The 27,862-nt window shown below is 47.4% G+C and overlaps 1 protein-coding gene across 2 annotated transcripts; it reads left to right on the top strand.

Moving 5' to 3' along the window:
* Nucleotides 1–100: 100 nt before the first annotated feature.
* Nucleotides 101–27,862, top strand: INPP1 (inositol polyphosphate-1-phosphatase). Of its 2 annotated transcripts, none has more exons than XM_080799554.1 (6): nt 101–267; nt 15,741–15,980; nt 18,929–18,989; nt 21,536–21,736; nt 23,697–23,871; nt 25,824–27,862. In XM_080799554.1, exons 2-6 carry the CDS (start codon nt 15,777–15,779, stop codon nt 26,389–26,391), a joined length of 1,209 nt encoding a protein of 402 aa, XP_080655680.1. In that variant the 5' UTR covers nt 101–267; nt 15,741–15,776; the 3' UTR covers nt 26,392–27,862. The 2 variants fall into 2 exon arrangements, with proteins under 2 accessions (XP_080655680.1, XP_080655679.1); XM_080799553.1 differs by lacking the exon at nt 101–267 and adding an exon at nt 15,142–15,564.

Here is a 27,862-nt window from a genome sequence, read left to right as displayed (position 1 = left end):
CCGGCGGATGCAGAGGTCCGCGCGCCGGGGACGACCGGGCAGCTCCCCGCAGCGGCCCCGCCGAGCTCCGGCCCCCCGCGCTGAGCCCGCGCCCCGCCGCCCCGCGCCGCCGCCGCGCTTTCCTGCTCTCCTCGCCCGCCTCTTCCGTCTCCGGAGGGAAGCGCCGCCGCCGCCGCAGCCCCGCGCAGGGCACGCGCCCTCCTCCTCCCGCGCGCCCCCGCGTCCCGCCCGGGTCGGCGGCCCCGCGTCCCGCCGCTGCGGCTGCAGGTGAGTGCGCGGGCGCCGGGCGGCTCCGAGCTTCCCCGCGCGGGCCCGGCTCGACCCCCGCGCGGCCGCGGGGCCCCGGAGACACGGGGGTGGGCGAGGCCCGCAAACGGCTGCGCTAAAGCCGGATGGTCCTGAGCGTTTACCCGGGGGGGGGGGGGGGGCGGGGCGGGCGGGGGCGACCCGGCAGGTGCGGCGCAGCGTCGGGCCCCGCGGCCCTGGGGATGCTCGTGCGGCCGCGGGGCTTCCGGGGGAGGCCGCGCACCCCCCCCCCCCCGGCGCCGCACCTGCGCGAGGCCGCACCGCCGGGTCCGTCTCCGCAGGGGAGAGGCGGGCTCGGGACGCGGCTTCCCGGTCGCTGTGGCCGGAACACGAGGGGGACGCTCGACGGGGTCTGGCCGGATCGCGGGCGCCGTTCGACAGCAAGAGCATGGGCGGGGCGAGGGGGAGACCCAGAAACCCAGATTATTTCGTCCGTGCACGAAGAGTGCATGTGCACAGTTAGGTGTGCATTTTGGAGGTTTCCACTTCTAAAGCTAATTTTAAGGCGTCGAATAAGCAGGACTTTGGCCACTGTGCGACCGGAATTGACTTCAGAAGAACGGCGGGTTAAGGCTGCGTGGACAGACCACTCAGGAATCCCACACGTCGAATAAACATTTTTTGGGTCCTTTTCCTGTGATTCCTAACTTTGAAATCAAACGAGTTTAAGGATCAGTCCTGCTCAGATCTATAATAGTCTAATGATGAAAATAATCCACTGAACTACTATTCACTGATGCATTAGCTAAAGGACTTCATTTTTCACTTTAAAAATGGGGAATATAAAGGAAAAAATGAAAAGGAATGGAAGAGTTCGTTTCTCAACACGTATTTGTTTGAATTCTTATTTATTTATTTAAAAATATTTTATTTATTTATTTGACAGACAGAGATCACAAGTAGGCAGAGAAGCAGACAGAGAGAGAGAGAGAGAGAGAGAGAGGAGGAAGTAGGCTCCCTGCTAAGCAGAGAGCCTGATGCGGGGCTTGATCCCACGAACCCGAGATCATGACCTGAGCCAAAGTCAGAGGCTTTAACCCACTGAGCCACCCAGGCGCCCCTGAATTCTTATTTAGAAGCTACTTTATTTTTTTTTAAGCTTTTGTGGATTTTTCTACTACTCCTGAAGTTAGTTCTTGGTCATGAAGGGGATTGCATAAGGTGCATAAGGTTACACTTTTTGCATAAAATAAACTACCATTTCTATCCATCCTTTTGGACTAAACCACCACGTGCTTGGAGATTATGCCTGGACTTGCCATTTGATGTAAAATATCTCATTACAGATCTAAATTATAACTATACTTGTGCTAGTCCAGAAAGAAAATGACATTATTAGACATACAAGGACTCTGAAAGTTTTTAAATTATTCATTATATATGTACTTCTTTTATTTCTGTCTCTGATAACAATTAGGAAATGTCTTATTCTACTTCATCTTGTAGGTAAATTGTGTAAAAAATAATTGTGTTTTATAAAGTGACTAATAAAGACAAATGTTTTCATTTATTAATAGGTGAGGACAGTATATATGAGAACTTTTTCTAGGTGTGTCTCCTTCATAAATGTCTTTGTTAAAATACTTTTCATCTTGTAGTGAAGCTAATCAAATCTGTACATCGCTGTTTTTGTTTGGTTTAGAGTTTAGAAACAAGAGCAGAGTTGACAGCATTTTGCTTCCCATCTCTTGTGGTTAGCGCAGTTTCCCAAATTTGCCTAATTTAAAAAATTACCTCAGGTGGTGGACAGCTGGGGGAGGGGGAAACGAAAGTGGTTTAAAAAGACTCCAGGGTTGCAACTTGAGACTTTCTGAATCAGAATCTCTAAGTTTAGGAGATGATGATACTTCAAATAGGTGAAATGATAAAATTTTTTAAAAAGGCAAGGTTGGAAAACACAAGTGGGAAATACCGCTGCTGTAATGAAGACCTGACATGACCCCTTCTCATTCCTGTGCATAAAATGTTCTTAAATGGAAGCTATGGTTTTACTAATATGATGATGTCACCCATTTAGGAAACCTGAAACTTTCATATCCTTTTGTAGTTAGGTCTCCTGGTGATTGAACCTAGCAAACATTTTTGCATGTTTAGTCTCTTTTATGTAGTGTGCAGTGTTAGTTCAAGTCCTCTAATGAAATGGGAACCTCTTATTAATGGGCTTTTAATGTAGATTCCTGTGACTAGTAAACCACAGCAAAATACTGTGCTTGATCATTTCTCTTTCATAGAACAGATTTATTTTCTACCCCTTTTGTGCTCCTAACTAGAGAAGACAAGCTCGTAAATTTTAGTAACTTATTTAGAGCTTTTATTAAAATGAGCTAACCCCATCCAAAAAAGAAAAAGAAAGTTTTGGGGGAGCATAAAATATGGTCAGTTTTATATAAAAACAAATTAGCAAAAAACAGAGTATTAAACATCTATAAAAGAATTTGTTAAGATGAATTACCACAATGGAAAGGGTCAGAGTTTTCTTTTTTCTCTCTCCATTCCTTTTCTTTATTTCTCTTGTTTTCTTTTGAGGGGTGGAGAGGGTTGTTTGCTGGCTTGTTTTTTAATCAATTAAATATTTAAAATCTCCTAACAATTATCCAAGTTTAAATTAATGTAAATGTTTGCTAACTTTATCAACAGATACTTAAACCTGTCCTTTACAGAGCGATGATGGTAGGTTTCCCACAGTGCTAATGAGAGTAAAAATTATTAGCAAAAGAGTTAAATTCAAATGACCAAAGGAAACTGGTCTTTAATATTGCTGAAGGAGAGCCTAATTTAGTTACAGTAATGTCATAATTTTTCATTATCTGTTGCTTTTTAAATAGCATCTTATCTTCCAAATTCCAAATTTTTTTTTTTTTTTTAGGAGTTCGCAAGAATCACTTATAATCACAAATAATCCCAGTTTGATCTGGGAATAACAGGTCTGTTTTAAAAATATGGCTGATGGTTGGGGCACCTGGGTGGCTCAGATGGTGGAGCGTCTGCCTTGGGCTTAGGTCATGATCTCCAGGTCTTGGGATCAAGTCCCATGGCTGGCTCGTAGCCCAGTGGGAAGCCTGCTTCTCCCTCTGCTTGCGGGCTCTCTCTCTTTCTCAGAGGGATAAATAAAATCTTTTAAAAAGATATGGCAGATGGTTAGCATCAGTAATAAGGGAGATAGAAATAAGGAATCAGATCAAGAAGATAAATATTACCCAGCATAGACAGTTATCCATGGTGCAGGATTAGCAAGAATGCAAGAGAATTTAGTAGATTTACATATTGGCTCTACTGAAACATTTATGTCATTTTACTATTTTGAACTTTTCAAATAAAAGGACTATATTCTTTTATTAGCTTGTGTTTCTTTAAAGGCAAATGTTACATTCAATGTTGGGTATTGATTTATTCAACAATAGTAAATATCTGTTAAAAATCAACTTTGCCTCTACAAAGTGGAAGTAGAATGACACGAGGTATCCTGCTAAACCCAGTTTGCAAAAAATTATACATAACATGACCTGTATGACCTTTGCTTCCCTAATAATCAGAGAATGTATTTTGGTCATGTTGTTTTATCATTACAGTAAAAAAAATAATAGCCACTTCCAAAAATCTGTAAAGAACTCCTTTGAATCATATTCTCTAACAGTTATAATCTGAAAACTTGCATGAGTAATCCCTTACAGAGGAATTTGGGTGGAAGACAATCCTTTTAAACATGTTTATCTCCAATGAAATAGAAATCAGTTGACAAACAAAACTCCCACTGTGTGTCATGAGGAGATGGAAAAAAAAAAGTGTATCCTGCTCTCAAGGGATTTATAGCCTATTAGAGAATAATGGTGCCCACGGGCTGGCTTGGATGGGGGGCTTAGGCCCTCATAATGTTCATTAACTCTCCGCCCACACCCAAACTACTGCATAGGAACATAGAATCTCAGTGTTAAAAACCAGCAGGATTCCTGTAAAAAATCAACTTCAAAGCAATAGCCTAGAGCCCTTCTTTCAACAATTTTTATGCCCCTCCCCCAGCCTCATTTTTTCCATTCAATCAACAAATATTTATTATGTCCTCATTAGGTAGATGCCAAATGCCAGCAGTTTTTAAAATGTGCATTTTGGGGGGCTTCTGGGTGGCTCAGTTGGTTAAGTATCTGCCTTCAACTCAGGTTGTGACCCCAGGGTTCTGGGATCGAGTTCCGTGTTGGGCTCCCTGCTCAGTGGGGAGTCTGCTTCTCCCTCTGCTTCTGCCCTTCCCCACCCTGCTGGTGCTCCTCTGCTCTTTCTTGCATGCACACGCACTCTCTCTCAAATAAATAAATAAAAAATAAAATTGCATTTTTCAAACCTGTTAATTTTATTTTTTACTCTTTAAAAATTGTAGTAAAATAGATACAACATAAAATTTACTATCTTAACCATTTTCAAGTGTATGATTCACTAGCATTAAGTACTTTCCCTTTGCTGTGCAACCATCACCACTATCCATCTCCAGAAGTTTTTCCTCATCTCAAACTGATACTCTGGACCCATTAAACAATAACTCCTCACTCTCCTCTTCCCCCGGCCTCACCAACCACCATTCTACTTTCTGTCTCCACAAATTTGACTACTCTGGTTACCTCACGTAAGTGGAATCATACAATATTTGTTCTTTTGAGTCCGGCTTTTATCACTTAGCATAATGTTTCCAAGGTTCATCCACATTGTAGAATGTACCAGAATTTCATTCCTTTTTAAGGCTGGATAATAGTCCCCAACCTCTTTTATTTGGGAAATAAATATAAAGAACAGGGAAGTTTTGAACTAGAACAGACCATAGAAATCATCTCCTTCAAGCTCTGTGTCCCTCCTTTCCTTTCTTTTTTTATGTTTACAAAAATAAGGAAAACAAGTCCCTTGTTGGGGGACTTGGGACACCTGGTTAGTTCAAGGCAAAGCAGAGCCCAAGAACCAGTTTTTTTAGGGCCTAAACAAAAGCTCTTCATACCAGGAAGCCGAGGCAGACAATAGATTATGCTGAGTGAAATAAGTCAAGCAGAGAGAGTCAAGTATCATATGGTTTCACTTATTTGTGGAGCATAACAAACAATATGGAGGACAAGGGTAGATGGAGAGGAGAAGGGAGTTGAGGGAAATTGGAAGGGGAGGTGAACCATGAGAGACTATGGACTCTGAGAAACCACCTGAGGGTTTTGAAGGGGCGGGGGGTGGGAGGTTGGGGGAACCAGGTGGTGGGTATTAGGGAGGGCACGGATTGCATGGAGCACTGGGTGTGGTGAAAGAACAATGAATACTGTTACGCTGAAAAGAAATAAAACATTTAAAAAAAATAAAAGGCAAGTGTTAAATGAGTTGGTGCCAAAGTATGTGTTGCAGGTGTTCAGAAAAAAAGGTGAAATTATTGAAAAATGTTACCTTTGAAAGGAAACACTGAGACAGATTTGAAGAGTATTAAGAGTAGATTCTAATCAACAATTACCACAACCAAAAATTGTATCCTACTGGAAAAGATTCTTTCTACAAGTCCTACATCTGCTGTCTTTTCCTTCTGCCTTGAAATATACATTATACATTACATTTGTATTCTTAAAAATATGTATTCTTCAGTTAAGATAGTTACACTGAATCTGCTATTTTTCATATTCTGTGGGATTTCAGGCTACCTTTGTGACACCACGGTGGTTCTGAACACATCTTTGACCATGTATATAAAAATGTAAACATACAGTTGAAACTCAGCAGAAAGAAAACTGTCTAAATGGATGGGGCTTCTGTTGAGTGAAAATGTTCCAAACTATGGAGAAGAGGCTAAAAAGGGGTCACTATCAGATTTAAAAGTATTTTTGAATGGAATACTTTTTCATAGTTTTCAAATGAGTTCTGGAAATCTTTGCTACTTCATGCAAGCATCATGCTAATGTGGAGCACTACTTAGATAGATGGGTTTGCATTTATTGTTGTTATTCCCAGCATTTAATTTGTGTTGCAAAGAAGGCAATAGAAGTTGACCCTTTGCTGACCAAGGCCCATCATTCTTGGTTGCAATAGCCATAGGAGTCCCTGTTCTACTTCTCAGTAACAAAGGGGCCACGGCTGACCGGTGCCCCTCCTGTTTCCCTAAACTGTCAGATAAAAATCAGCTGAGCAATGTTCCCTGTCCTCAATCTAGATCTCCTGAGTCAATATATCTAAGGGGAAAGTCTAAATATCTGTATTTTTTTAAGATTTTTTTTTTACTTTTATTTATTTGACACAGAGAGAGAGAGAGAGAGAGAGACAGCAAGAGAGGGAGCACAAGAAGAGGGAGTGGGAGAGGGAGAAACGGGCTTCCCGCTGAGCAGGGAGCCAGATGTGGGGCTTGACGTGGGACTCGACCCCACGACCCTGGGATCATGACCTGAGGTGAAAGCAGATGCTTAACCCCTGAGCGACCCAGGCACCCCTGAATATCTGTATTTTCAACAAGTGTCCCAAGGAGTTTTTGGTCTTCCTGATTTGGAAAATGCTGCTTGAGCACATTTACAAACACACGTTTGTAAGTTACTAGAACATTGGAAACGGGACATTTTTGTGGTCTCTTGCTGTAAGCAGCACCAATGACCAAAAATATGGACCACTGTGGTGCGCTAGCAGCCTTCGTAGAGCTACGGTGAGGCAGACTCATCAGCTTAGAAGTAGCCTGCATGTCAAGGGCACCTGAAGGTCAGGAAGGAGGGAGGGAGAAATGCGAAGGTTAAGTAGATGGATTTACATATTCCATATTTAACGTCTTTTCTAACAAAACCAAATTAAACTTACTATTTTGGTCTTTAATCAACTACATCAATCTTGTCGAGATGGGTCACCCTAGATGACAAGCGTCAGTCACTTCAGACTCTGAGCGGGCACACACTGCTTCAGGTGACAGTCATCCAGATACGGCTTCGGTTCGTTTTTGTGAGTGGGTCAGGAGACGTGCGGACTTGCACGTCAGGAAGTGTGGGCCCCCACGCCTAGCGGCACCGGGTGATGCTGGTAAAACCCAAGTGCAGTGAACAATACTTCGAGGACGAATTCTGTGTTCGCAGAGCTAAGAGCCCACACGTATCAAACACCTCTCACATATGTGCTAGAGTTATAGGAAACCCCACGCACCTTTAAATCTCCTGCTAGGCAGAGCACAGGTAAACAAACCAATGTGCAAGTGTTGGCGAGTCGGGCGAGAGATTTGGCCGCCTCGCTGCTCCCATGGCCCAGGTGCACGAGACAGAGGAAGGTCAGGAAGGGCTCCCGAGGGATCGAGCTGTTGAACAGACTCCGCTCTCTCGCTCTCGCTCTCTCGCTCTCGCTCTTTCCCTCCCTCCACACACATACTTTTAAAAATACTTCTTATCAAATTAGAAATACAGGAAGGTATGCAGGTTCTAAGTGCACAGCTTGATGGATTCATAAAGTCAACCTATTCATGCAACTATCACTCAGACCCAGAATTACGAGTGCCTAAAAGCTGCTTCCTATCCCCGGTCAATAATTCCTCCTCCTTCTCCAAGGGGAGCCGCCACGGTGACCTCCTACACCATAGGTTAGTTTCACCTATTTTCTTTTTTTTTTTTTAAGATTTTATTTATTTATTTGACAGATCACAAGTAGGGAGAGGCAGACAGAGGGGTGGGGTGGGGGGAGCAGGCTCCCCACTGAGCAGAGAGCCTGATGCGGGGCTGGATCCCAGATCCCTGAGATCATGACCTGAGCCGAAGGCAGAGGCTTAAACCACTGAGCCACCCAGGCACCCCTCACCTATTTTCAAACTTCAAATAAATTGAATTGGACGGTATACACATATTTTGTGGCTGACTTTCACTCAGCTGTTTCTGTGGGATGCATCGACTTTGTGGCCTATAGCACTCATTCATTCATTCCACCCCTGTCTGGTATCATCTTACGTGAACATGCCACACATTGTTTCACCTTCTTAGCCATGATTGTTTGCATTATTCTAGTGTTAGGTCATTACAAATCATGCTACTCATAAACATTCTTGTGCGTGTCTTTTAACACATGCAGGAATTTCTGTTGGATATATGTCTACAGGGAAAATGATTTCCAACACCGACTTCACCAATTTCATTCACACGCCGGTGTAGGAGTCTCATTGCTCCACGTCCCCACCCAAACTCAAGATTTTTAGACTTTACATTTGAGCGATTCCATCGGTTATCCGTTGGTACCCTGCTGTGATTTTAAGTTGCATTTTCCTGATCACTAATGAGGTAGACTGTCTTCCCATATGTTTGTTGGTCATTTGAATATCCTTTTATAAAGTTATCTTCAAGTTTCTTGCCCATGAACTGATTATGAGAGGGTAAGTTAAACATCAGGCATAGAAGGCAGGGGACGGGCGTCATCAGAGGGAACAGCATTGACAATTAAGAACCTGCCCAGAGCAAAGGTGTAAAGGGACAGACAGGGGGAAATCAATTACTAAATGCTAAACTTAGAACCTGTGAATTGATGACCGCAGTATCATACAGATGGAAGTAAAATAGCACCCAAAGAGGACAGATGGTCCCACACCGTACAACTTCCTGGATCTGAGACACGTTTGACAGTTGAGCAGCTGAAGGTTAAACATGGGTTATCCACTGGAAAGATAATGTCATTTCCAGCGACGTAAAGGTCGTATGTAAATACCCAGTGATGCTTAAGGAACAGTTCGGCTCTGGCCTGGGTAAGGGACAGGCAGATGAAAGTCCCCGGTGGGGCCAGGAGAGGCGACCTTTAGCGAGTTGCGGGCTGGGCCTCGCTGCTGGGCCGAGCCGACGGACACCCCGGCGTCGTGTGGGCGCACTTCTGCCTCCTTCCCCTTCTGCCGGCGCGGCCGCCGCTGTCCGCCCTAGTCCCGAGAGCAGCACCAGCAGCACCGAGTGTGGGCCAGAGCCGGAGGGCGCAGTGCGCTTCCCCGGCAACAGCCACGTGCGCCCCCCGGAGCCGCGGCCGCCCGCTCGGCGCGCGCCCGCCAGGGACACCCGCGACACCTGCAGCCCCGCGACAGAGGCCACCGCACGCACCTTCTCGGCGGCGCCCGGGTCTCCCGCGGGAGCCCGGCCTCCTCCCCCGGCCGCAGCGCTGCCCGGCGGGCCCGCCGCCCGGTGGCCTCACACTGTCCGTCCTCGGGACGAGCGAACCCTGGGCGGCCGATGCCCGCGGAGACGTGGCGGCGTCCGAGCCGCGGGTCTCCGCGGGGACACGGGAGCGTCCTGCGTGCTTCCTCCTGAGCCGGCCCCGCCGTCCTGTCGAGGCCCGTCCCGGGGCCGCGTCCGTCGCTGCGAGCGAGAAGGGCACGGCCGGCTTCTGGCACACGCGGCCTCTTCGCACAAGAACGGAGACAGCTGGCCCCCGAATCCCCACAAACCGGCCTGACAGAATGTCCCCCGGCGGCGTTTCGACCCCGCCAGGCCCCCACGACGGTCGCGGGGACGCCGGAGTAGCCCTGCGGCCCCGGGAGCCGCGTCGCCCGCCGGACGCGCAGACACTGCGGCCGTCGGACCCGACCCGCGCCGAGGAACCCTCTTCCGGGTCGTTCAGCGAATCACAAGCGGCTTCCGGCCTTCGGGACTTACCGGGCTAGTAAATTGGCAGAAACGGTTTCGGCGACTCGGCAAACCGCCAGCCTCTTCCTTTGTCCGCGAGGGCGCGCGACCGGTTTCCCTGAGGTTGTCCCGAACAGCCCTCGCGTCGTCGGTGACCCAGTATCGGCGCAGCGGGCGCTGGGAGCTGCTCCAGGAATACCTCACTCGGTCTCGGTCTTCACGGTGTTCCGGCTACGGAAGGATTCCGCCGTAGCACAGACGAGGGGAGAGGCTCGGAGAGGGTAAGGAAATTGCCTGAGGCCGCACAGCTAGTTTACGGCCAAGCAAGGCTGTGAGCCCACGTTTGTCTCCAAAAGCCCGTGTCTTTCCCGCTATACTAGTTACCACATCTGAAATATGCATGTACCGTCCAAATGTCATTTTTTAAAGATTTATTTATTTGAGAGAGAGCAGAAGCTGGGAGGAGAGGGAAGGGGACGAGCAGGGTCTCCGCTCAGCAAGGAGCCTGATGGGGGGCTTGATCCCAGCACCCTGAGGTCATGACCTGAGCCGAGGGCAGATGCTGAACCGACGGAACCACCCAGGTGCCCCTCAAATGTGATATTTATGTCCTTATTTATTTTTAAGATTTTATTTATTTTAGACAGAATGGGAGAGAGACAAAGCACGGGAAGGGGAGGGTCGGAAGGAGAAGCAGGGAGCCCGATGTGGGACTCGATCCCAGGACTCCAGGATCATGACCTGAGCCAAAGGCAGTCACTTAACAAACGGAGCCACCCAAGCACCCATCAAATGTGATTTTTAAAAACAGTGCTGTCTTGATGAAATGACAGAATGGTTAGGAATTAAAATTGAGTTTTGTCTGTGTAGAGAGATCTGGGGTTCCAGGAAAAGTCTTAAGAGCATTTTTTGCCCACTTCAATTTATCCAACATTTCTCCAACGGGAGGTGAAAAATCCCGCAAAAGCTAAAGAGACTATTTCTCACTGACGTTGTGATATACTTACGTTAACATACATTTGGTCTGAGATGGTGACGAACGTAACTTCTTTAAACCTGTTCTGATCAGGGGTGCCTGGGTGGGTCCGTCGGCTAAGCATCTGCCCTCTTCCAGGTCATGATCCCAGGGTCCTGGGATGGAGCCCCACGCTGGGCTCCCTGCTCAATGGGGAGCCTCATTCTCCCTCTGCCTGCCAGAACACTACTGCTGGTGTTCTCTCTCTCTCTCTCTGAAAAATAAACTCTTTAAAATAAAAATAAACCTGTTCTGATCAAATATGCCTTTAAATATGTTGTCACAAGTAAGGCTTATGAGAGGTTATTTCAATGTTCACTACCTCATTAAAGATTTGGCTATTAAAGTGAATGGCTACTAGTAGGAAAGACTGACTCACAGAATTAAATTGATTGACCATATAAGTGGGAAAGAGAACCCTACTCCATTTGTGTTTGGCCAGAAAACAGAAGACAAAAGGATAGATTTTGTTGACATTTGCTAAAATTATCAAGGTCTCTCTTTCGGGAGAGGTGTTAGGGGATAAGGTCTAGTCCCCCCAGATTTGTGTGTTGAAGCCCTGACCCCCAGTGCCTCATGATGTGACTGTATTTGGAGACAGAGCCTTCAAAGAGATGAGTAAGGTTAATGAGGTCATATAGGTGAGTCCTAACCCAGTCTGGTGTCTTTTTAAAAAGAGGAAGGGATGCCAGGAACGTTCGTGCACAGAGGAAAGGCTGTGTGAGAACACAGCCATCTGCGCGTCACGGAGAGGGGCTTCCAGAGAAACCAAACCTGCTGACACTTTGCTCTTGGAACTTCAGAACTGTGAGAAAAGTAATTTCTGTTGTTTAAGCCGCCCAGTCTGCGGTAGTTACGGCAGCCCTAGCGCACCACTACAGGAGGCACTGGGTATCGGGCATGAGCCAAGCCAAGGCAGCCAGTTAAGAGAGACGTCAGTAGACTGTGATAGATGAGATTTTATTATCCAGGAAAGACGGTAAACCTCAAGGTTTACCTTGAGGATCAGGGGGAAAAATGATTTTTTTAGTAAGGAAGTCCATGTGATTTTTAATAGTGATAGTGATTTTTAATAGTCAAACTAGTGGCTGTTATTAGCGGGGCATGTTTCTCTACTTTTTTGCTATATAATGTACCTTATAATAATAATATGCCTATGATTATTTACCCAATAATGACTCCTCCCCTAACAGCTAAGAATTTATGTAAGAATTTCATTGGCTAGACTGTGGCGAACAGGGAGGGCTGCCGCTTCCCTGCGACTTGAGTCTTTTCCCAGTCACTGCCTAGCTGGGTGATTTCGGGCAAACTCCTTAACCCCCCTAGTCTTGGTTTCTTCATCTGTAAAATAGAGATAGGAGAACCCTCCCATAAGGTGGTGTGAAAAGTAAATGACTAATATATAAAAAGTGCTGAGAAGGCTCCACACGCAGGGAGCACCGGTGCCCGCCGGCTGTCATTTTCACCTGGGCCTCTCTCCGCACTCGGATGGCGGGTAGCGGAACCGTTCCGCCTCGCGGGGCCACAGAGATGTCTGCCAGCCGGTGCCAGCCCCAGTGGACCTGCCGGCGTGGTGGTAAAGAAAAATGAGCCAGTGGGGCGCCTGGGTGGCTCAGTGGGTTAAGCCTCTGCCTTTGGCTCAGGTCATGATCTCAGGGTCCTGGGATCGAGCCCCGCATCAGGCTCTCTCCTCGGCGGGGGGCCTGCTTCCCCCGCCCCTGCCTGCCTCTCTGTCTACTTGTGATCTGTCTCTTTGTGTCTAGTAAATAAATAAAATCTTAAAAAAAAAAATGAGCCAGCCCAAAGAACAGCAGCTTTTAAATCTCAGTGTTCGACATCATCTAGGAGGCTGACCAAAATCTAGATTCCCAGGCCCTGTCCCCAGAGATTCTGATGCACCAGGTCGGGATAGAGCCCAGGAATCTGTCCCTTTAGTGAACCCCTTGATTAATTCTGGCGCAGGTGGTTCTCAGGTCCACTATTAAGAAATACTCATCAAAAACAATTTCTTCTGGATTCAAAGGTATTAAATTGTGGTAAATGTAACTTACTAATCACGAATCTATAATACATCTCATTAAAAGTATTTCAAATGTTTAAATAAAGCTAACTTAGGTCAAAAATGTAGACTTGCTTTTAAAAGTCATCTGAAAATGGGGCGTCCGGATGGCTCAATCAGTTAAGCGTCTGGCTCTTGAGTTTGGCTCAGGTCGTTATCTCAGGGTCCCGAGGTCGAGCCCTGCGTTGGGCTCAGTGTTCAGCACGGGGTCTGCTTGAGAGTCTTCTCTCCCTCCTCCCTCAAGCACGCTCTCTTTTTCTCTCTCTCCCTCTCAAAAATATATAAATGTATTTTTAAAAATCATCTGAAAGATAGTTTCTGGGAGTGTTAGTAAGAGTTACAGATAAACCTGAAGAAATCGAGCATCGAATGCAGACCTCAGTTTCTCCACAACAACTTGAGTTATCCTGGTTATCTCAGCCCGGCGCCCCCTCAGGGTTATGGTCTTAACGAACTGAGTTGAGGACAGATGGGGAGAGAGATGTGAAAGCAGCTCCCGGAGAAGCGGGTTCGGTTCCTCTGGAGGAAATGGTTCATTCAGCCAGAAAGTAGCAAGTTATTGTGCGAATTAGTCAGAAAGCTTTGCATGCAGATAGTGATAGTCGTGAGAGGTAGTTTCAGGGAGCCAGGACCCTGAGGAAAAATCGTGCTGGGCTCTATGTGATGCTGGAGTTGAAACTGGTCATTCAACCTGGAGCTTGTCAAAATAGGATTGTGCTTCCTAGGGTCAGAATAAACAGTGATTAAGATTGGACTCTAGGATAACTTTGGAATGGAAAACCCTGATTCTTGTGTTAGGATGAATTCCTATATTCTTTACACCTGTTAACTGCAGGACTGAAGTTTGTAGCTGAAACTGCTTTCCTACTGTGTCAAGTGGCCGTGCCCAAGTCGTGGGAGGCTGTCATTCTTGAGGAAACAGAGCTCAAGTTCAAAGGGGAGAAACTCGAGGTCCCTGGGGCGACTCTGCAGAAGCTTCCCAGCTAAGCTGGTGAGAACTTTCTGTGCGAGGGAAGGGGGAGTGCCGGCTCCTGGATCGGATCGTCTCTGCGAGTAGCTCCCCCGAGTGTTTTGAGAGCATCGTGGGGAAAGTTTCTTGGTTATGCAACAGTGCAGTGGTATAGTGTTTCTTTAAAAACAAAAACGGTTTGACAAAGTTGAGGAATATAGACAATACTGATATTGTTTATCTAGAAACCTTTCAAATTAGACCCCTTACCGTCTTCATGCTCCTTTTCAGAGAAGCTATTTGGATACTGTTGGTTCACCAGATTATTTTCTCTTCACTTATAATCACTTAGGACATTCACTAAGAAACCAAGATTACCTACGTTACTGAATCTGTGCATTCCAAGATATGTAGGTATCCATTTTATGTGTATTATTTATAATTTATGTTTGTAACTTCTAATTTATAGCATACAGATGCCATTATTTCTTTTGGCTACTGTAAATAATATTAATCCTTCTTTTGCAGCAATATTTTAACCCAACTGACTTTTTTTTAAACACAAATTAAGGCAAAATGAAATCACCGGTGAGAGGTAGTGACATCTTTCGGGATTTGATGCATTTTTTTCCACAGACACCCCTCGAAGCCCACTTGTTTACATGCCTAAGAGAGCATCAGCACCAGCTTCGCCGTACCACAGCCCCGTGTGCCTAATAGTAAAGGAGGATGTCTCGTTTTTATTCACTTTCCTTTTCTTACTGTTGAAGCTGAATATGTTTTCTCATAGTGGTTAATCCGTCATCTTAAGAAAATAGCAGTTGGGGGGCAAAATTCAGACAAAGCAGCTGCGACCATTCACAATGAACTCCTAGAGTCCATTAAGGGGATTTATTTTTTATTTAATTAATTTATTTATTTAAGAAGGAGAGTGTTAAGAGAATAGGATAGAGAGCCTGGGCTTGTGTGTAGGACTGACTCCGAGTCCTGCCGTTTACTCTTGTGTAACGCTGCAGAAGTTACCCAATCTCTCCAGGCTTTGCTTTCGTGGCCGTGAAACCAGGCCGACGCCTTCACGGTAGTCCTCACGAGGACCGCGCGTGCTAGGCCTGTGCAAGCTTTCAATCAAGTGTGGCTGCTCCTGGAAAACGGGCAAGGTCTCTCTCCTGGCTCCCCGACAGCAGTGTCGAGGTGGGACGGCGCGCCTCTGAGAAGCCAGGACTGTTAAAGTCCCCAAGAGCCGCCTGCTTTCATTCATTCTTTCAACTTCTGCAGCGCGGCAGGGAGTGGCACTTTCCCGTCTCCGCTTCAGGAGGAGGCGGCCCGGCGACAGGTTGGCTGCTAGCCCAGGAGCGGCCCCGGGGCTGCCGGGGCCCAGCAGTGCTGGCTGGTGCTTGGTGCTTTAGAAAGTCGGCCCCAAACCGACGGGCTAAATCCCCTCGCACTTCTCTCGTCTTCCCCAGAAGGAGAGAAAGTGCCCCCGCAAGTGGCGCGAAGCGTGTGGTCACTCTGAGGTCATCCAGGCCCCGGGTTTCCCTTTTAACGTCGCGCTCGTGTCCACCTGCCTGTCAGTGTGGCATGTCTCGTGTCGGGTCTCCGAGACTCTGCTTCCCTGAGAATTCTGTTCTTCGCAGCACGGATCTTTGAGACTCAACATACTTTTGGGAGCTTTTAAACAGTGAGTTTCAAATGTCGAGCGCTACCTGGGCTTCCCAGCGAGGCGGTGACTCTGCCACGCGCGGGCTGCTCGGGCCGCCGACCCGGGTGACCGCCCCACGGGTGCTCCAGCGGGGCCGGCGCACCTGACGGCCCGCCCTGAACCGCTCTCTCTTTCGCCTTCTCGCACTTTCCCAGCCGACGGCCCGGAGGGCGGCCGCCGCGAGGTCGGAGATGTCGGCGGTCCTGCGGGAGCTGCTGCGGGTCTCCGAGAAGGCGGCGGACATCGCCCGGGCGTGCCGGCAGCAGGAAGCCCTGTTCCAGCTGCTGATCGAAGAAAAGAAGGGGGGAGAGAAGAACAAGAAGTTCGCCGTTGACTTCAAGACGCTGGCGGACGTGCTGGTACAGGAGGTGATCAAACAGAGTGTGGAGAACAAGGTAAGAAAGGTCACAGCCGAGGTGATTGCAAAATATCTGCCTTGTGATTTTTTCACTAGAACAGCATACTCTCCCTCCCTCTCTCTTTTTTTTTTAAAGATTTTATTTATTTATTTGACAGACAGAGATCACAAGGAGGCAGAGAGAGAGGAGGAAGCAGGCTCCCCACAGAGCAGAGAGCCCTATGGGGGGGGGGGGGCTCGATCCCAGGACTCTGGGATCATGACCTGAGCGGAAGGCAGAGGCTTTAACCCACTGAGCCACCCAGGTGCCCCACATACTCTCTCTTTTTCCCTTCCCACCTCAGAATACTAGCACCTAGGATTCTAATAAACAACTTGAGTTCCCTCCCGCCTTGTTTTGACTACAAAATTACTAAAAATGTTCACTGCAGAAGAAATTAAAAATGCAGGAAAGAAAATACAGTAAAAAAAATTACTGTTCTGACAGCTGAAGAGAACCATTTGGATATGGAGCTTTTATTTATTAATGAGTTTCTTTTTAATAAATAATACACATTCTCCAGAAAATAAGCAAAAATGAGAATCCTTAATCCTACCCCTAGAGAGAACCACAGCTATGTTTTACTAAATATTGTAAGGACATTTTCCTTCTATGCTTATTTGTGTGCATGGTACATAGAATTTATCTCAGCAGAAATGGGAACATTTATTGACTTCCATTTTTTAACTTGACATATCATGTCCCACCTTCTTTTTTTTTTTTTTTTAAGATTTTTATTTATTTATTTATTTGACAGAGAGATACAGCAAGAGAGGGAACACAAGCAGAGGGAGTGGGAGAGGGAGAAGCAGGCCTCCTACCGGGCAGGGAGCCCAATTCGGGGCTCGATCCCAGGACCCTGGGATCACGACCTGAACAGAAGGCAGATGCTTAACGACTGAGCCACCAGGCACCCATCATGTCCCACCTTCTGATGTAAACTTTTATCTAATGGTTGCCTCTGTTATGAGCTGGTACAGTCCTGAAGACTGAAAATCCCCTTTTATTCTAATAGAAAATCATTGTTTATAACTAACAATGATTGTGATTCTAGGTATCTTAAGAAAAGAAACTACTCATAAGTACTAATAACAAGTAATAACACCAGCAGATACTTATGAGTCCTTACTGTGTGTCAGGCCCTTCTAAGGTCTTGAAATATATTGATTTATTTAACAATTCTAATAATTTTATGAGGTAAGAATTATTATTCCAATGTAATGGATGAGAAAAGGGAAGCACAGAGAGGTTAAGTAACTTGCCCAAGGTTGCACAGCAAGTGAATGGCAGGAACAACTTTTGAACACAGGCTGACTGGCTCCAGAGTTTGCACTCTTTGCGATACTATGTTGCCTTTATGTGATAATCTAATAATTACACATTTTTTAAGATTTGGGAGGATAGAACTTTATGGCAGAAAGCACTACAAAATATTGGAATAGCTTCTATTGAAATTCTCAAAATATTGGGAATCATACAGAATCATTTAAGTGAATTATTGACCATGGGCAGGAAGAGATAATAAATGGTCCCTTGAAATCTCTAAAACTACACTTTGTCATGCCCTGTAGTATCTAGCTCCAATAAACAATGTAAATTTATTTTTGTTACTTATCAAGGTAGTCGGGGACCAGGGATGGTTGAGCACTTGAATTAGAAACATATCATTAACTTGTATTAGTTTATATTTGCCCCAAAGCCCTGTGACAAGCTCAGCACTTGTTCAATCCTAAAGTATACGCAAGGACCTCTGAACAAAGAAACGATGTTCACTTTCGGCTGGCTAAGACCTCTCTGTTTCATGACCCTTCTACCCTGTAACCTCAGAAGAGGGTCCTTAAGGCTTGGGAGTCGAGTCGCAGCCCCTGCTGAATGGGCTCATTGGCAGCCGCTGGTGACGTGCACTGTTCTTCAGAAGAGGGAAAAACAACAAGTGGTTGTGGGCGCTGTTAAAATTATTGGCCACCTGCAAATGACTGAGTTCAAATGTTTGAAGCATTTCCTTGCTTTTGTTGCCTGAGAACATCACACACATCATAGTAATTCAGCACACAGTCAGAGAAAAATTGTCTTTACTACAGAGAGGATCAGAAGCAAAATAGGTGTGAAAGCTTCCTGGTTATATAGATGTGAGTGAAATTCTTCCTTAGCTCCGTTTTTTTCATTCTCTGTTGATGCATTAATTATCAAAGTCTTTCCCTTCTGTTTTTGCTATAGTGCCTTCCTTGCTGATGTCCAGTGACACCTCCCACAGGTGTAGAGAACACCTGAAAATGAAAGCAAATGCTCATGTTATCCTCTAAACTTAATTAGCGATCGTCTTAAGTACTGGGCAGTGCTTTTAACCCACATAAGTAGGGCTGTTGGAGAGCAGCAGTTAAAATATCTCCTTGTAAATACGCTAGTTCTGTGGCCCTGAGAGGGAAGGATGAAGTGTCCAAGATCCGGCAAACTCGGAAGCAGACGTCTGCCGTGATGGGGACTTCCTGGAGGGGCAGGGAAGCAGGAAAACGTTAGGAAATTAAGTACTGAACCACACTGACTTCACTTTTTATACTTGGATTGATGTCTGGAATTGTAAATTTCTTTTTTTTTTTTTAAGATTTTATTTATTCATCTGAGACAGAGAGAGAGTATGAGCAGGGGGAGAGGCAGAGGGAGAGGGGGAAGCAGGCTCCTCGCTGAGCCAGGAGGCTGACGTGGGGCTCGATCCCAGGCCCCGGGATCATGACCTGAGCCAGAGACAGATGCTTAACCATCTGAGCCACCTGGGTGCTCACATTGTAAATTTCTGAATTTCAGATCAAGTTGTGCTACTTGATTTGAAGCCCAAAGTGAAAATACGGTCAGAATTGAACACGTATGTGGGATTTGAGGAGGTTTTCTGTTTTTGTTTTGTCTTTGTTTTGTTTTTTGGTTTCTTTGTCATACTCTGAATCATTCAGTTTCCAGGCTTGGGAAAAAAAGTTTTGGGAGAAGAATCGAATGAGTTCACTAATGATTTGGGTAAGTAGAAGAATTTGAATGTATTTTTATAACTTAATTATCATATGGTATTCTAATTTTCAACAACATCATGAAATAAATGAATGGGAGCCTTTCATGTAAATAACATATTCGAATGTTAAGCTTCTTTCAGCACCTCAGAATATCATGCCTTTTAAGTTAGAGAGAGGTAGTATCTTGGAATTATTGAGCAAGTCCACATGCATTCTTTTAGATATAAATCTGTAGCTCTTTTTTTTTTTAAAGATTTTATTATTTATTTGACAGACAGAGATCACAAGTAGGCAGAGAGGCAGGCAGAGAGAGGGGGAAGCAGGCTCCCCGCTGAGCAGAGAGCCCAACATGGGGCTCGATCCCAGAACCCTGGGATCACGACCTGAGCCGAAGGCAGAGGCTTTAACCCACTGAGTCATCCAGGCGCCCCAAATCTGTAGGTCTTAAGATAATACATGACCATATTTGGAGAAGTTCATGGCCCTTTGAAAATCTAACCGAAGTTACAGATGCTCTCAGGAAGGAGCACATTACGCATGGACCATTTTAGGTCCAAATTTTAAGCCCATTCATGGACCTTCTTGGGGAGTCCACAGACCGTGCCCAAAAATCAAGAGAGGCCCCATCTCTGAAATACTGTGTGTTCTTGAGCAAAGAAAACTTGTTCATCTCATCAGTTCTCTGGTCTCAGAACCTCTGTAAAAGGAGTTGAGTTAAACAAAAGGTTCCTTTTAGCACCAAATTTTAACTCTTCTTTGATTAGTTTCCTGTGGGCCAGATTCTCCATTGATGTACCTCCCCATTTCCCGGATGGTAGAGAGACAAATATCAAAATCTCTGATCCTTTACAACAAAACAAATTATTTTAAGTTTGCCTGGATGTTTTGTTTGTTGAATGGTAGAAGATTAAAATAGTGAACTTCATCATTGATCATGTGACCCATAGTTAAACATCTAGAGGCACAGTTGCAAAGGAAAAAACTAATTTCTGGATTAACGCTGGCGGATTGTCTCCTTAATGGCTATGTGTTGCGATGCAGTTAGTTCTGTGACACTCAGAGAAATCTCACTGAGATTTCTATTCTTAAGGAAAGAAAACATCTGTGACTAACTAACAAGAAATCCAATGCTTGAAATCCTGTGTTTGGCTACTTCAAAAGCAGTTATTTTACTCTTTTCATTTATCTAGAATTATAGGGACAAAAAGTCATTCCGCATGCACGTTCCTGAGAACCTGAGGGGAGAAGGGGTCAGCATGCCGGGGGTAGAGAAGTGGGAGCATCGGATGGGGAGGCGAGTGCAGGCCGGAGCCGAGCGTGGACGTTTGCAGAAGGAGCTTGCATTTTGCAAACGTGATGGGAATTCAGTGGAGAATTGGAAGCAAAAGGAGTGACGTGAGAGGATTTGCTCCTTGGATTGATCCGTGGCTTTTCCTGAGCCCCGAGTCCGGGCTTGGTTCCGTGGCAGTGACTAGCCTTAACATTCCCCAACTTCAGCAGTTTAATGTGATTTGAATGTAACTCCACTAAATACAATGGAAGGTTTCCTGCTGATTCAGAGGCATCACTGTGATAGATTCATACTCTGCTTCCCAACCCAAATGAGCACCCCAGTGCCCTGGGGATCATCCGCACTCGGCTGTGGGAAGGAGCCTGAGGTCCCGAGTGTCCGACAGGCTCCCGGGGATGAAGCCGACGCCGCTAGGCCTCGAACTGGCCGGGGTGGCTGGGAGTTCGTACTTACTTAGCACAGGAGTGCCGTGTCTTCTGTGTTTTCTGAGTTTATCTTCGCCACTGCCGTCACTTTCTGTTGCTGTCCATTTGCCTGTTTTCCAGCCTCTTCCGTCACTTTTGGTGGGAGCTGGAAACCGGAGTAACCAAGGGTGTGAGAAGCATGTTTAAGTGGGGCTGGGTCGGGTAACTCGTGTCACTGGGAGCCAGGAGCTTCCGTCCCGATTCCCAGTGCGGCTCACAGAGCTAGTCCTGCGTGTCCTGTCCCGTCACACAGTTTGCCACATGTGACGACGAGCCGCGCTCATCTTACGTACTCTACGGAGCGGAAACAGTTTTTAGTTAAACGCAGTATCCTGGAGGGAGGCAGAAGCACTTCTACGTGCTGATAAAACCTCTTCTTTCCCATAATACATCCATCTGTTAACAGGCTGAGCGATATATATTAAGAAGCAAAAAGGCAAAAAACATAAATATCATCAAGGACTCAGGGTTCAAGGGTTCTTAAGTGGTTCATGAGTCCCTTAGACTGGATACAGAATTGTGTGCGTGTGCCCACGGGGACATTTTTCTGGGAAGACAACGTTTTTGATACTGGGAATCCATCCCTCACTTCATATTAGGTATGTGTGTGACTTGTGGGCAGCCGTGACCTTGGCAGCCCTGGGGTGACTCTGGCAGTCGACCGGGTCAGGAACCACGTGTGTGAACGTGTCGCCCTCACCTGATCTGAGTGCGTGGCCTCTGCCCCTCCCCGTCCCTCTGTCGTTCTCCTCCCCGGAAACTCTGGAAATGTGGCGGCTCAGTTTGTCTTTACTCTAGGGGAGAAGATGATCGTGAGGCTGTGTCCGACGGAGGAGGAGACAGCCGAGCTCCTCAGCAGAGTCCTTGGTGGCAACAAGTCGGCGTCTGAAGCGTTAGCTAGGGTTGTTCATCAGGACGTCACCTTTGGCGACCCGGCTCTGGACGCGGTGGAGGTCGACATTCCGCAGGACTCCCTGGGGATCTGGGTGGACCCCATAGGTAAGCCGCGGGGGGTGCTGCTTTCATGTGTTCTCAGCGGTCCCTTGGTCGGGGGAGGCTTGGAAAAATGAAAACGGAGCGTGGGGCTGAACCGTCCCTGCAGTCTATGACGTTTTAAAGCTGTGAAATGAACAGCGAGGAGTTGAGGTGTGTGTGTGACGCACTGTTGCACATGCAGGTGCATTTGTGACGTCTCGGGAGCGGGTGTGTCTCTGTGTGTGTCTGAGGGGTGCACACTCACGCATGCGTGTACCGATAACACGGAGTTAACTCCTCTTTGGGAGACTTCGGGGCCAGGCCGGCAGGGACAGCGGAATGACGGAGCTGCCCCGCCGTCCCCAGCGAGCGCACCTGCCGGTCCAGAACGCTCAGCTCCGCAGACGGTCCCGCGTGCGCACGGTCCGGATCGTCAGGGCTTTAAAGAGCCACCCAGATCCCGGTTTTAAGCGATACCTCCCAGGTTTTAACCACCGACTGCTGACTCGGTCCAACAAGCAAGCAGTCGGAACCACCGTGCAGACGAAGCACCGCGCGGCGAATGGGACTCGGTCAGCTCGCGAGCCCTGTGGTCTCCACCATCGCCGTCGGGTCCTGGTGCTGCTAGAGCCCTTCTCCTCGCTCCGTGCTGGAAACCCGCACGTCTGCTCCCTGCTCCCGCGCTGCTGGGTGTGCGGCCCCGGCCGTCGGCGGCAGAAGCTCTCCTTCATTCCCACTTGCCTGGCGTCTCCCGCCCACCGCGACTGGGGCCACTCGCAGGCAAATGCCCCTCGTCCCGTCGTGCAGGCGCGCTAGTGCCGCATCCGCAAGGTGCCTTTAATCATCAGGAGTCGTAGCATGTTCATCAGTGGATTACATAGGCAGACTAAAAATCCTTCCCAAAATCATTTGTCACTTAATGGTAAATTACTATGAGCTGAGGTTTCTGAGGGACGGGGGTCTCCCATTTTTTGGTTCTCACCTGAGTTGATTCTGTTAGCCAGCTGTGTGGATTTTTCCGCACCCCACACCCTTCGCCAGGTGTGAACTCACCAGGTGTTGGCAGTCAGCTGCTGGCATGTGTGTCTTTTAAGGAGAAACCTGGTTCCTTGGCTTTTCTTCACAGGAGCACCATCTGTTTCTTCTGTTTGTGCCACCATCACGGTCTCTTCCCTTCTTCTTTGAGGGACAAAAAAAACCCCATAAAAAAATAAAAAAAACAAGGTAATTCCACCCCTGAGAGCTTTCTGGAAGGAGATTTTCCCATCCATCCATACTATACTTTGCCCTCTGGTTGGTAAGAGCTCTAAGGAATCCCACCAGTTATCCTGAGTCATTAGCTTTTAAGTGCTTTTGACCTGTGAGGATTATTTGAGTGCTTATCATAGGCAAGGTGCTGGGTCAGACGCCACAGGAACTCTAGACACGTCCTCTCCCTTTAGGACTTCCCGTAGGGCTGGGGAAAATGGGACCCAAGCATCTTAAACATGAAGCACAAGAGGTCAGAGAACAAGTCAATACAAGTGGCACCCGAAGGTAACACGTGATTGATTACTCTCAGTCTGTTCAGCTGCTGTAACAAAACACAACAGCAACCTCTTTCTCAAAGTTCTGAGGCAAGTCCAAGATCAAGGCGCTAGGGTGGTAAGATGAGGACCCTCTCTCTGCTTCGTAGCCGGCAGCTTCTCGCCGTGTCCTTGCCTAGCACAAGGGCTGAAGGATGTCCCTAGAGCCTCCTTCATGAGGCAGTAATCGCCTGACTAAGGGTTCCGCCCTCCTGCCTTAAGTACCCCCCAAAGGCCTCACTGACTAATCCTATCCTCTTGGAGGAGTTAGAATTTGGGGAGGACACACTCAGACCCCAGCCATCACCAAATTAGTGGAAAGACAGAAATGATACAGGACAGAGGTTGTGGATGTATCCATCATTATTTTTGAAATAATCACTGCCTAAATCCAAACAAATCTGCTTCATTTTTTTCAGATTCCACTTACCAGTACATAAAAGGTTCTGCGGACATTAGATCCAACCAAGGAATCTTCCCCAGTGGACTTCAGTGTGTCACCATTTTAATTGGTGTCTATGACCTACACACAGGGGTGCCCCTAATGGGAGTCATCAACCAACCTTTTGTATCACAAGACCTAAACACCCTCAGGTAAAAGAGGAGTATTTCCGGTATATTGTGGTTTGGGGAAGTCACCCCCTCAGCTTTGCGTGTTTTAGTCGGGATGGTCCCTTGACATGACATTACCATGACTTGGTACCCTGAGGTGCTCCTACTAAAGTCGCAGGTTTGAATTAAAATTCTTTTCCTTTTCAATCTCGGGTTAAATATAATTTTGGTGGGGGCTAGGCGCAGGCTGACAGCAATTTTAAAAAGAAAGTCTGTCTTGGAGAAAGCTTAGTTTGGCCTTCGGAATATAGCAATCCTGTTCCCTGTTTTCTAGAATCCATTCGAAACCAGATTGCTAGAACAGTGGTAACAGTCTTCTACTACATTTGAAACAAGGTAGATGCTATCCCTATACAGCCAAGTCAAACATTTAGGCAATTTTAGAAGAAATTCAAAACAAATACGAAAAAATCCAATCAAAAGGTGAGTAGGTATGGCCAGGATTAGACCCTGATCATGGGGCACCCTCCCTACAAATCCTGCCTCTCCCCCCTCCCCTTTGCACAGACTCCGGCCCAGAGCCTGGAGGTGGTCAGGCTGTCCGTGCCGCTGCTCCACGGCCTGCACGTGGGTAGACCCAGCACAGTCCAGCTGGAAGTAAGCGGCTTTTCTCCTGTGGTTTCAGTTTTGAAACGGCCCTATTTTTCCATGTCTGTATGACTACACATTTTTACTGAAATTTGACTTGCTTCATGCCACTAAGATTTATTCTTTCTTTTTTTAAGATCTTATTTATTTATTTGACAGAGAGAGAGAGATCACAAAGAGACAGAGAGGCAGACAGGGGGTTGGGGGGGGATGCAGGCTCCCCGCTGAGCAGAGAGCCCGATGCAGGGCTCGAACCCAAGACCCTGAGATCATGACCTGAGCCGAAAGCAGAGGCTTAACCCTCTGAGCCACGCAGGCGCCCCAGATTTATTCTTTAATGGACATAAACTACACCTCTGCAATCTTGACTTTTTCTTCCCCTCTACCCTGCCTTCTTTCAAACTGAAAATGTGTCTCTGGTATCTTTAAAGTGTTATTAAGAATTAAAAAGATCTGGGACTGGAGGCAGACATACCCGTGGCCTAGAAGTGGGCAGCAGGGCCGATTCCCGAGTGAGGGTTTCTGGATTTCCATGCAGAGCCCAGCACTGACTAACGCACTCACAGCTCTGTTCCCTGAGGCCTGCTCCGCTCTCTGTAAACAGCATAACGACCGACACGATACAATAAGTTAAACACGGAGACAGACGTGCTGCTGGTGGTGTTGTGGCCACAGAGCATGAGTCCCTCTTTCTTGGTGTTAAAGCCAAAGTGGGGCAGGTGACTGAGACGCTGAGAAGGGCTCAGCAAATGAAGAAAAACCGGTAAGGATGGTAAAAGATTTGCAGGTTGAAAAGAGAGATGGTTGATCTGCTCATTTTGTTCCCGATTTAACTTTAAACGCCAAAAGTGGCAAATGAAATTCTGCTGTATTCTTGGAGGCCAGAAATCCCAGAGATATTTTCCCATTGCCCTAGATCATGTCTCAAGCCCGCAGCAGGGGCGCCTGCATGGCTCAGCTGAGGAAGCGTCTGCCTGCGGCTCAGGTCAGGATCTCAGGCGCCTGCGAAGGAGCCCGAGCGCCCCCCCAACCCCACATCACGCTCCCTCTCTCTCTGCCCTTCTCCCCTGTTCTTGCTTGCCCTCTCACACTCTTGCTCTCTCAACCACATAAATAAAATCTGAAAAACAAAACCCCCAGCATTCCTGATCTGCAGCGACCCGGCAGCCAGAGGCATGAGAAGTACTTTTACAAACAGAGTGAGCTACTCGCTCTCTGTTTCTAGGCTTCAGGGCACAGAGACTCACTGCGTTATGTATTTTCATATCATTAAGTTGGAAAACGAGTGAGTAATACAAACAAGCGTGACAGGCTTCCTCTCCCAACTGAAAAGCTGTCTTCCGCAGGTGGAAAGGACAGTGCTACTGGGGCCTGTCTTACTTGGGGACCAACATCCATTCGCTTCAGCTTCCTGACCCCAAAAGAAAGAGTAGTGACACGCGGAGCCGAGGGACCGAAGACGCCAGCTCCGAGGGCGAGTGCCCCCACGGGCTTTCAGCTGTCATCAGCACGAGTGAAAAGGACACCATCAGAGCCGCCTTGGCACGTGTGTGTGGCGAGCGCGTGTTCCCGGCGGCCGGCGCCGGCTACAAGAGCCTCTGTGTTGTCCAAGGCCTTGCTGACGTTTATATCTTTTCGGACGATACCACGTTCAAGTGGGACTCGTGCGCCGCTCACGCCATCCTGCGGGCCATGGGCGGGGGGATGGTGGCTTTCAGCCGCTGCCTGCGGGCGCCGGCCGGGCCGGGGCGCGACTGGCCGCAGCTGGTGTACCACGCGGGAGACGAAGGTGCCGCCGGCGTGGATCGCTGGGCCAACAAGGGCGGACTGGTGGCCTACAGGTCCCAGAAGCAGCTGGAGACGTTCCTGAGCCTCCTCATCCCCCACCTCGCCCCTGCCGATGCGCGCACATAGGCGGACTCTGTCCTCGTGGCTTCAGGACCCAACTGTGGAGCGGTTTCCCGCGTCTCTTACCTTTGGGAGATACCTTCGTCCTGTTGATGGTCAGGCTCCCCCCCCCCCCTTCTGAGGAGTGTGTTTCCATTATGTGTCCATAAGGACGTTCGTTTCAGGGAATGACCCATGTCCGTGCGGCCGCTACACAGCTGGGCCGGCTTTTAGCCGCCGGTGTTGTGCCATTCGGGTCGCCTGAAACACTTCAATAAAATACCCAAGAGGAAGAATTCCGGCTGCCTTAGTAACACTCCTCTGAGCATCTAAACCATGAGTAGAATGTCGCTGAAATATTAGGGAGAACATAAAAACAGCTGTGCTTGGACTTTGTTTCCTTTCCTGAAGGGAAAATCTGCAGCTTTAGCCTTTGGCAGAACATTTAGAACCTTGAATCTGATGCATAATTTAGCCAAGTTCATGTACGTTCAGTCTTCTGCTTAAGAGAGTCATAGCCTGGAGCACTGTGTGTCCCCTCGTACTCTCGCTCACAGTCTTTCACACGGGTGCACGCGCGCGCGCGCACACACACATGCACAATTATTCTCTAATTCTAACATCCTCATAGACATGCTCCATTTCTATCACCAAGGCAGAGGGGGATGAAGAGGTTTCTGCAATTCTTGCAGTTTTTACTCTTCAAAAGCCAGGGGTAGAGCTAAACATAGGCAGTCCTCGTGTTTATTGGAGTCCCGCAGGATGGCCTCTGAGGTCGACGTGGGCCTCTTTTCCTGTTCTCCTGAGCGGCCTTGGTAAAGACCCGGCCCCCATCCGGAGGGATCCCACACTCAGCTCCGACTTCTTCCCGCCTTGCGCCCTCTGGGGGCCAAAGGATATTTCTGGAGCATTTTCTATTTCTCTATAATTACAAACGAATGAAAATGACAAACTCTTTTTAATAGTCTGGTGTTGCAAACAGCAGATTCAACAATTATTGATAATCGAGTTACAGCATTTAAAGCCATCCTTGTGTTTCGTGACAGATTGTTGGCGCTCGAGCCATATATTCTAAGCCCTTAGAGTGTTCTCTTAAAGATTGATTTTAAATAAAAGTGAGCTCATGCTTCACAAACCGCATTAAAAACGGAAGCCCAGGGGCGCCTGGGTGGCTCAGTGGTTAAAGCCGCTGCCTTCGGCTCGGGTCATGATCCCAGCGTCCTGGGATCGAGCCCCGCGTCGGGCTCTCTGCTCAGCGGGGAGCCTGCTTCCTCCCTTCTCTCTCTGCCTGCCTCTCTGCCTACTTGTGATCTGTCTGTCAAATAAATAAATAAAATCTTTAAAAAAAAAAAAAAAAAAACGGAAGCCCAGAAACTAGTCCTGCTCCCTGATACGCGCCAGAATGGAGATATGGAATATGGTTCCAGGAAAAACATTTATTGTCCACATGAACATTTTAGAGCGTGTAAATTATCAATAAAATACAGTGAAAACAGTC

This window comes from Martes martes, assembly GCF_963455335.1.
Source record: "Martes martes genome assembly, chromosome: 3".
NCBI classification, from domain to species: Eukaryota; Metazoa; Chordata; class Mammalia; order Carnivora; family Mustelidae; genus Martes; species Martes martes.
The sequence above is the reverse complement of the archived record's forward strand: the minus strand, read 5'-3'. Positions and strand labels throughout refer to the sequence as shown.

Excerpts from the sequence above, each read along its gene's own strand:
- INPP1 (XM_080799554.1), top strand. The coding sequence starts at position 15,777 with ATGTCGGCGGTCCTGCGGGAGCTGCTGCGGGTCTCCGAGAAGGCGGCG. Across the intron at positions 18,990-21,535 it reads TGAGTTCACTAATGATTTGG|GGGAGAAGATGATCGTGAGG; the intron begins GTAAGTAGAAGA and ends TCTTTACTCTAG. Across the intron at positions 21,737-23,696 it reads GATCTGGGTGGACCCCATAG|ATTCCACTTACCAGTACATA; the intron begins GTAAGCCGCGGG and ends CATTTTTTTCAG.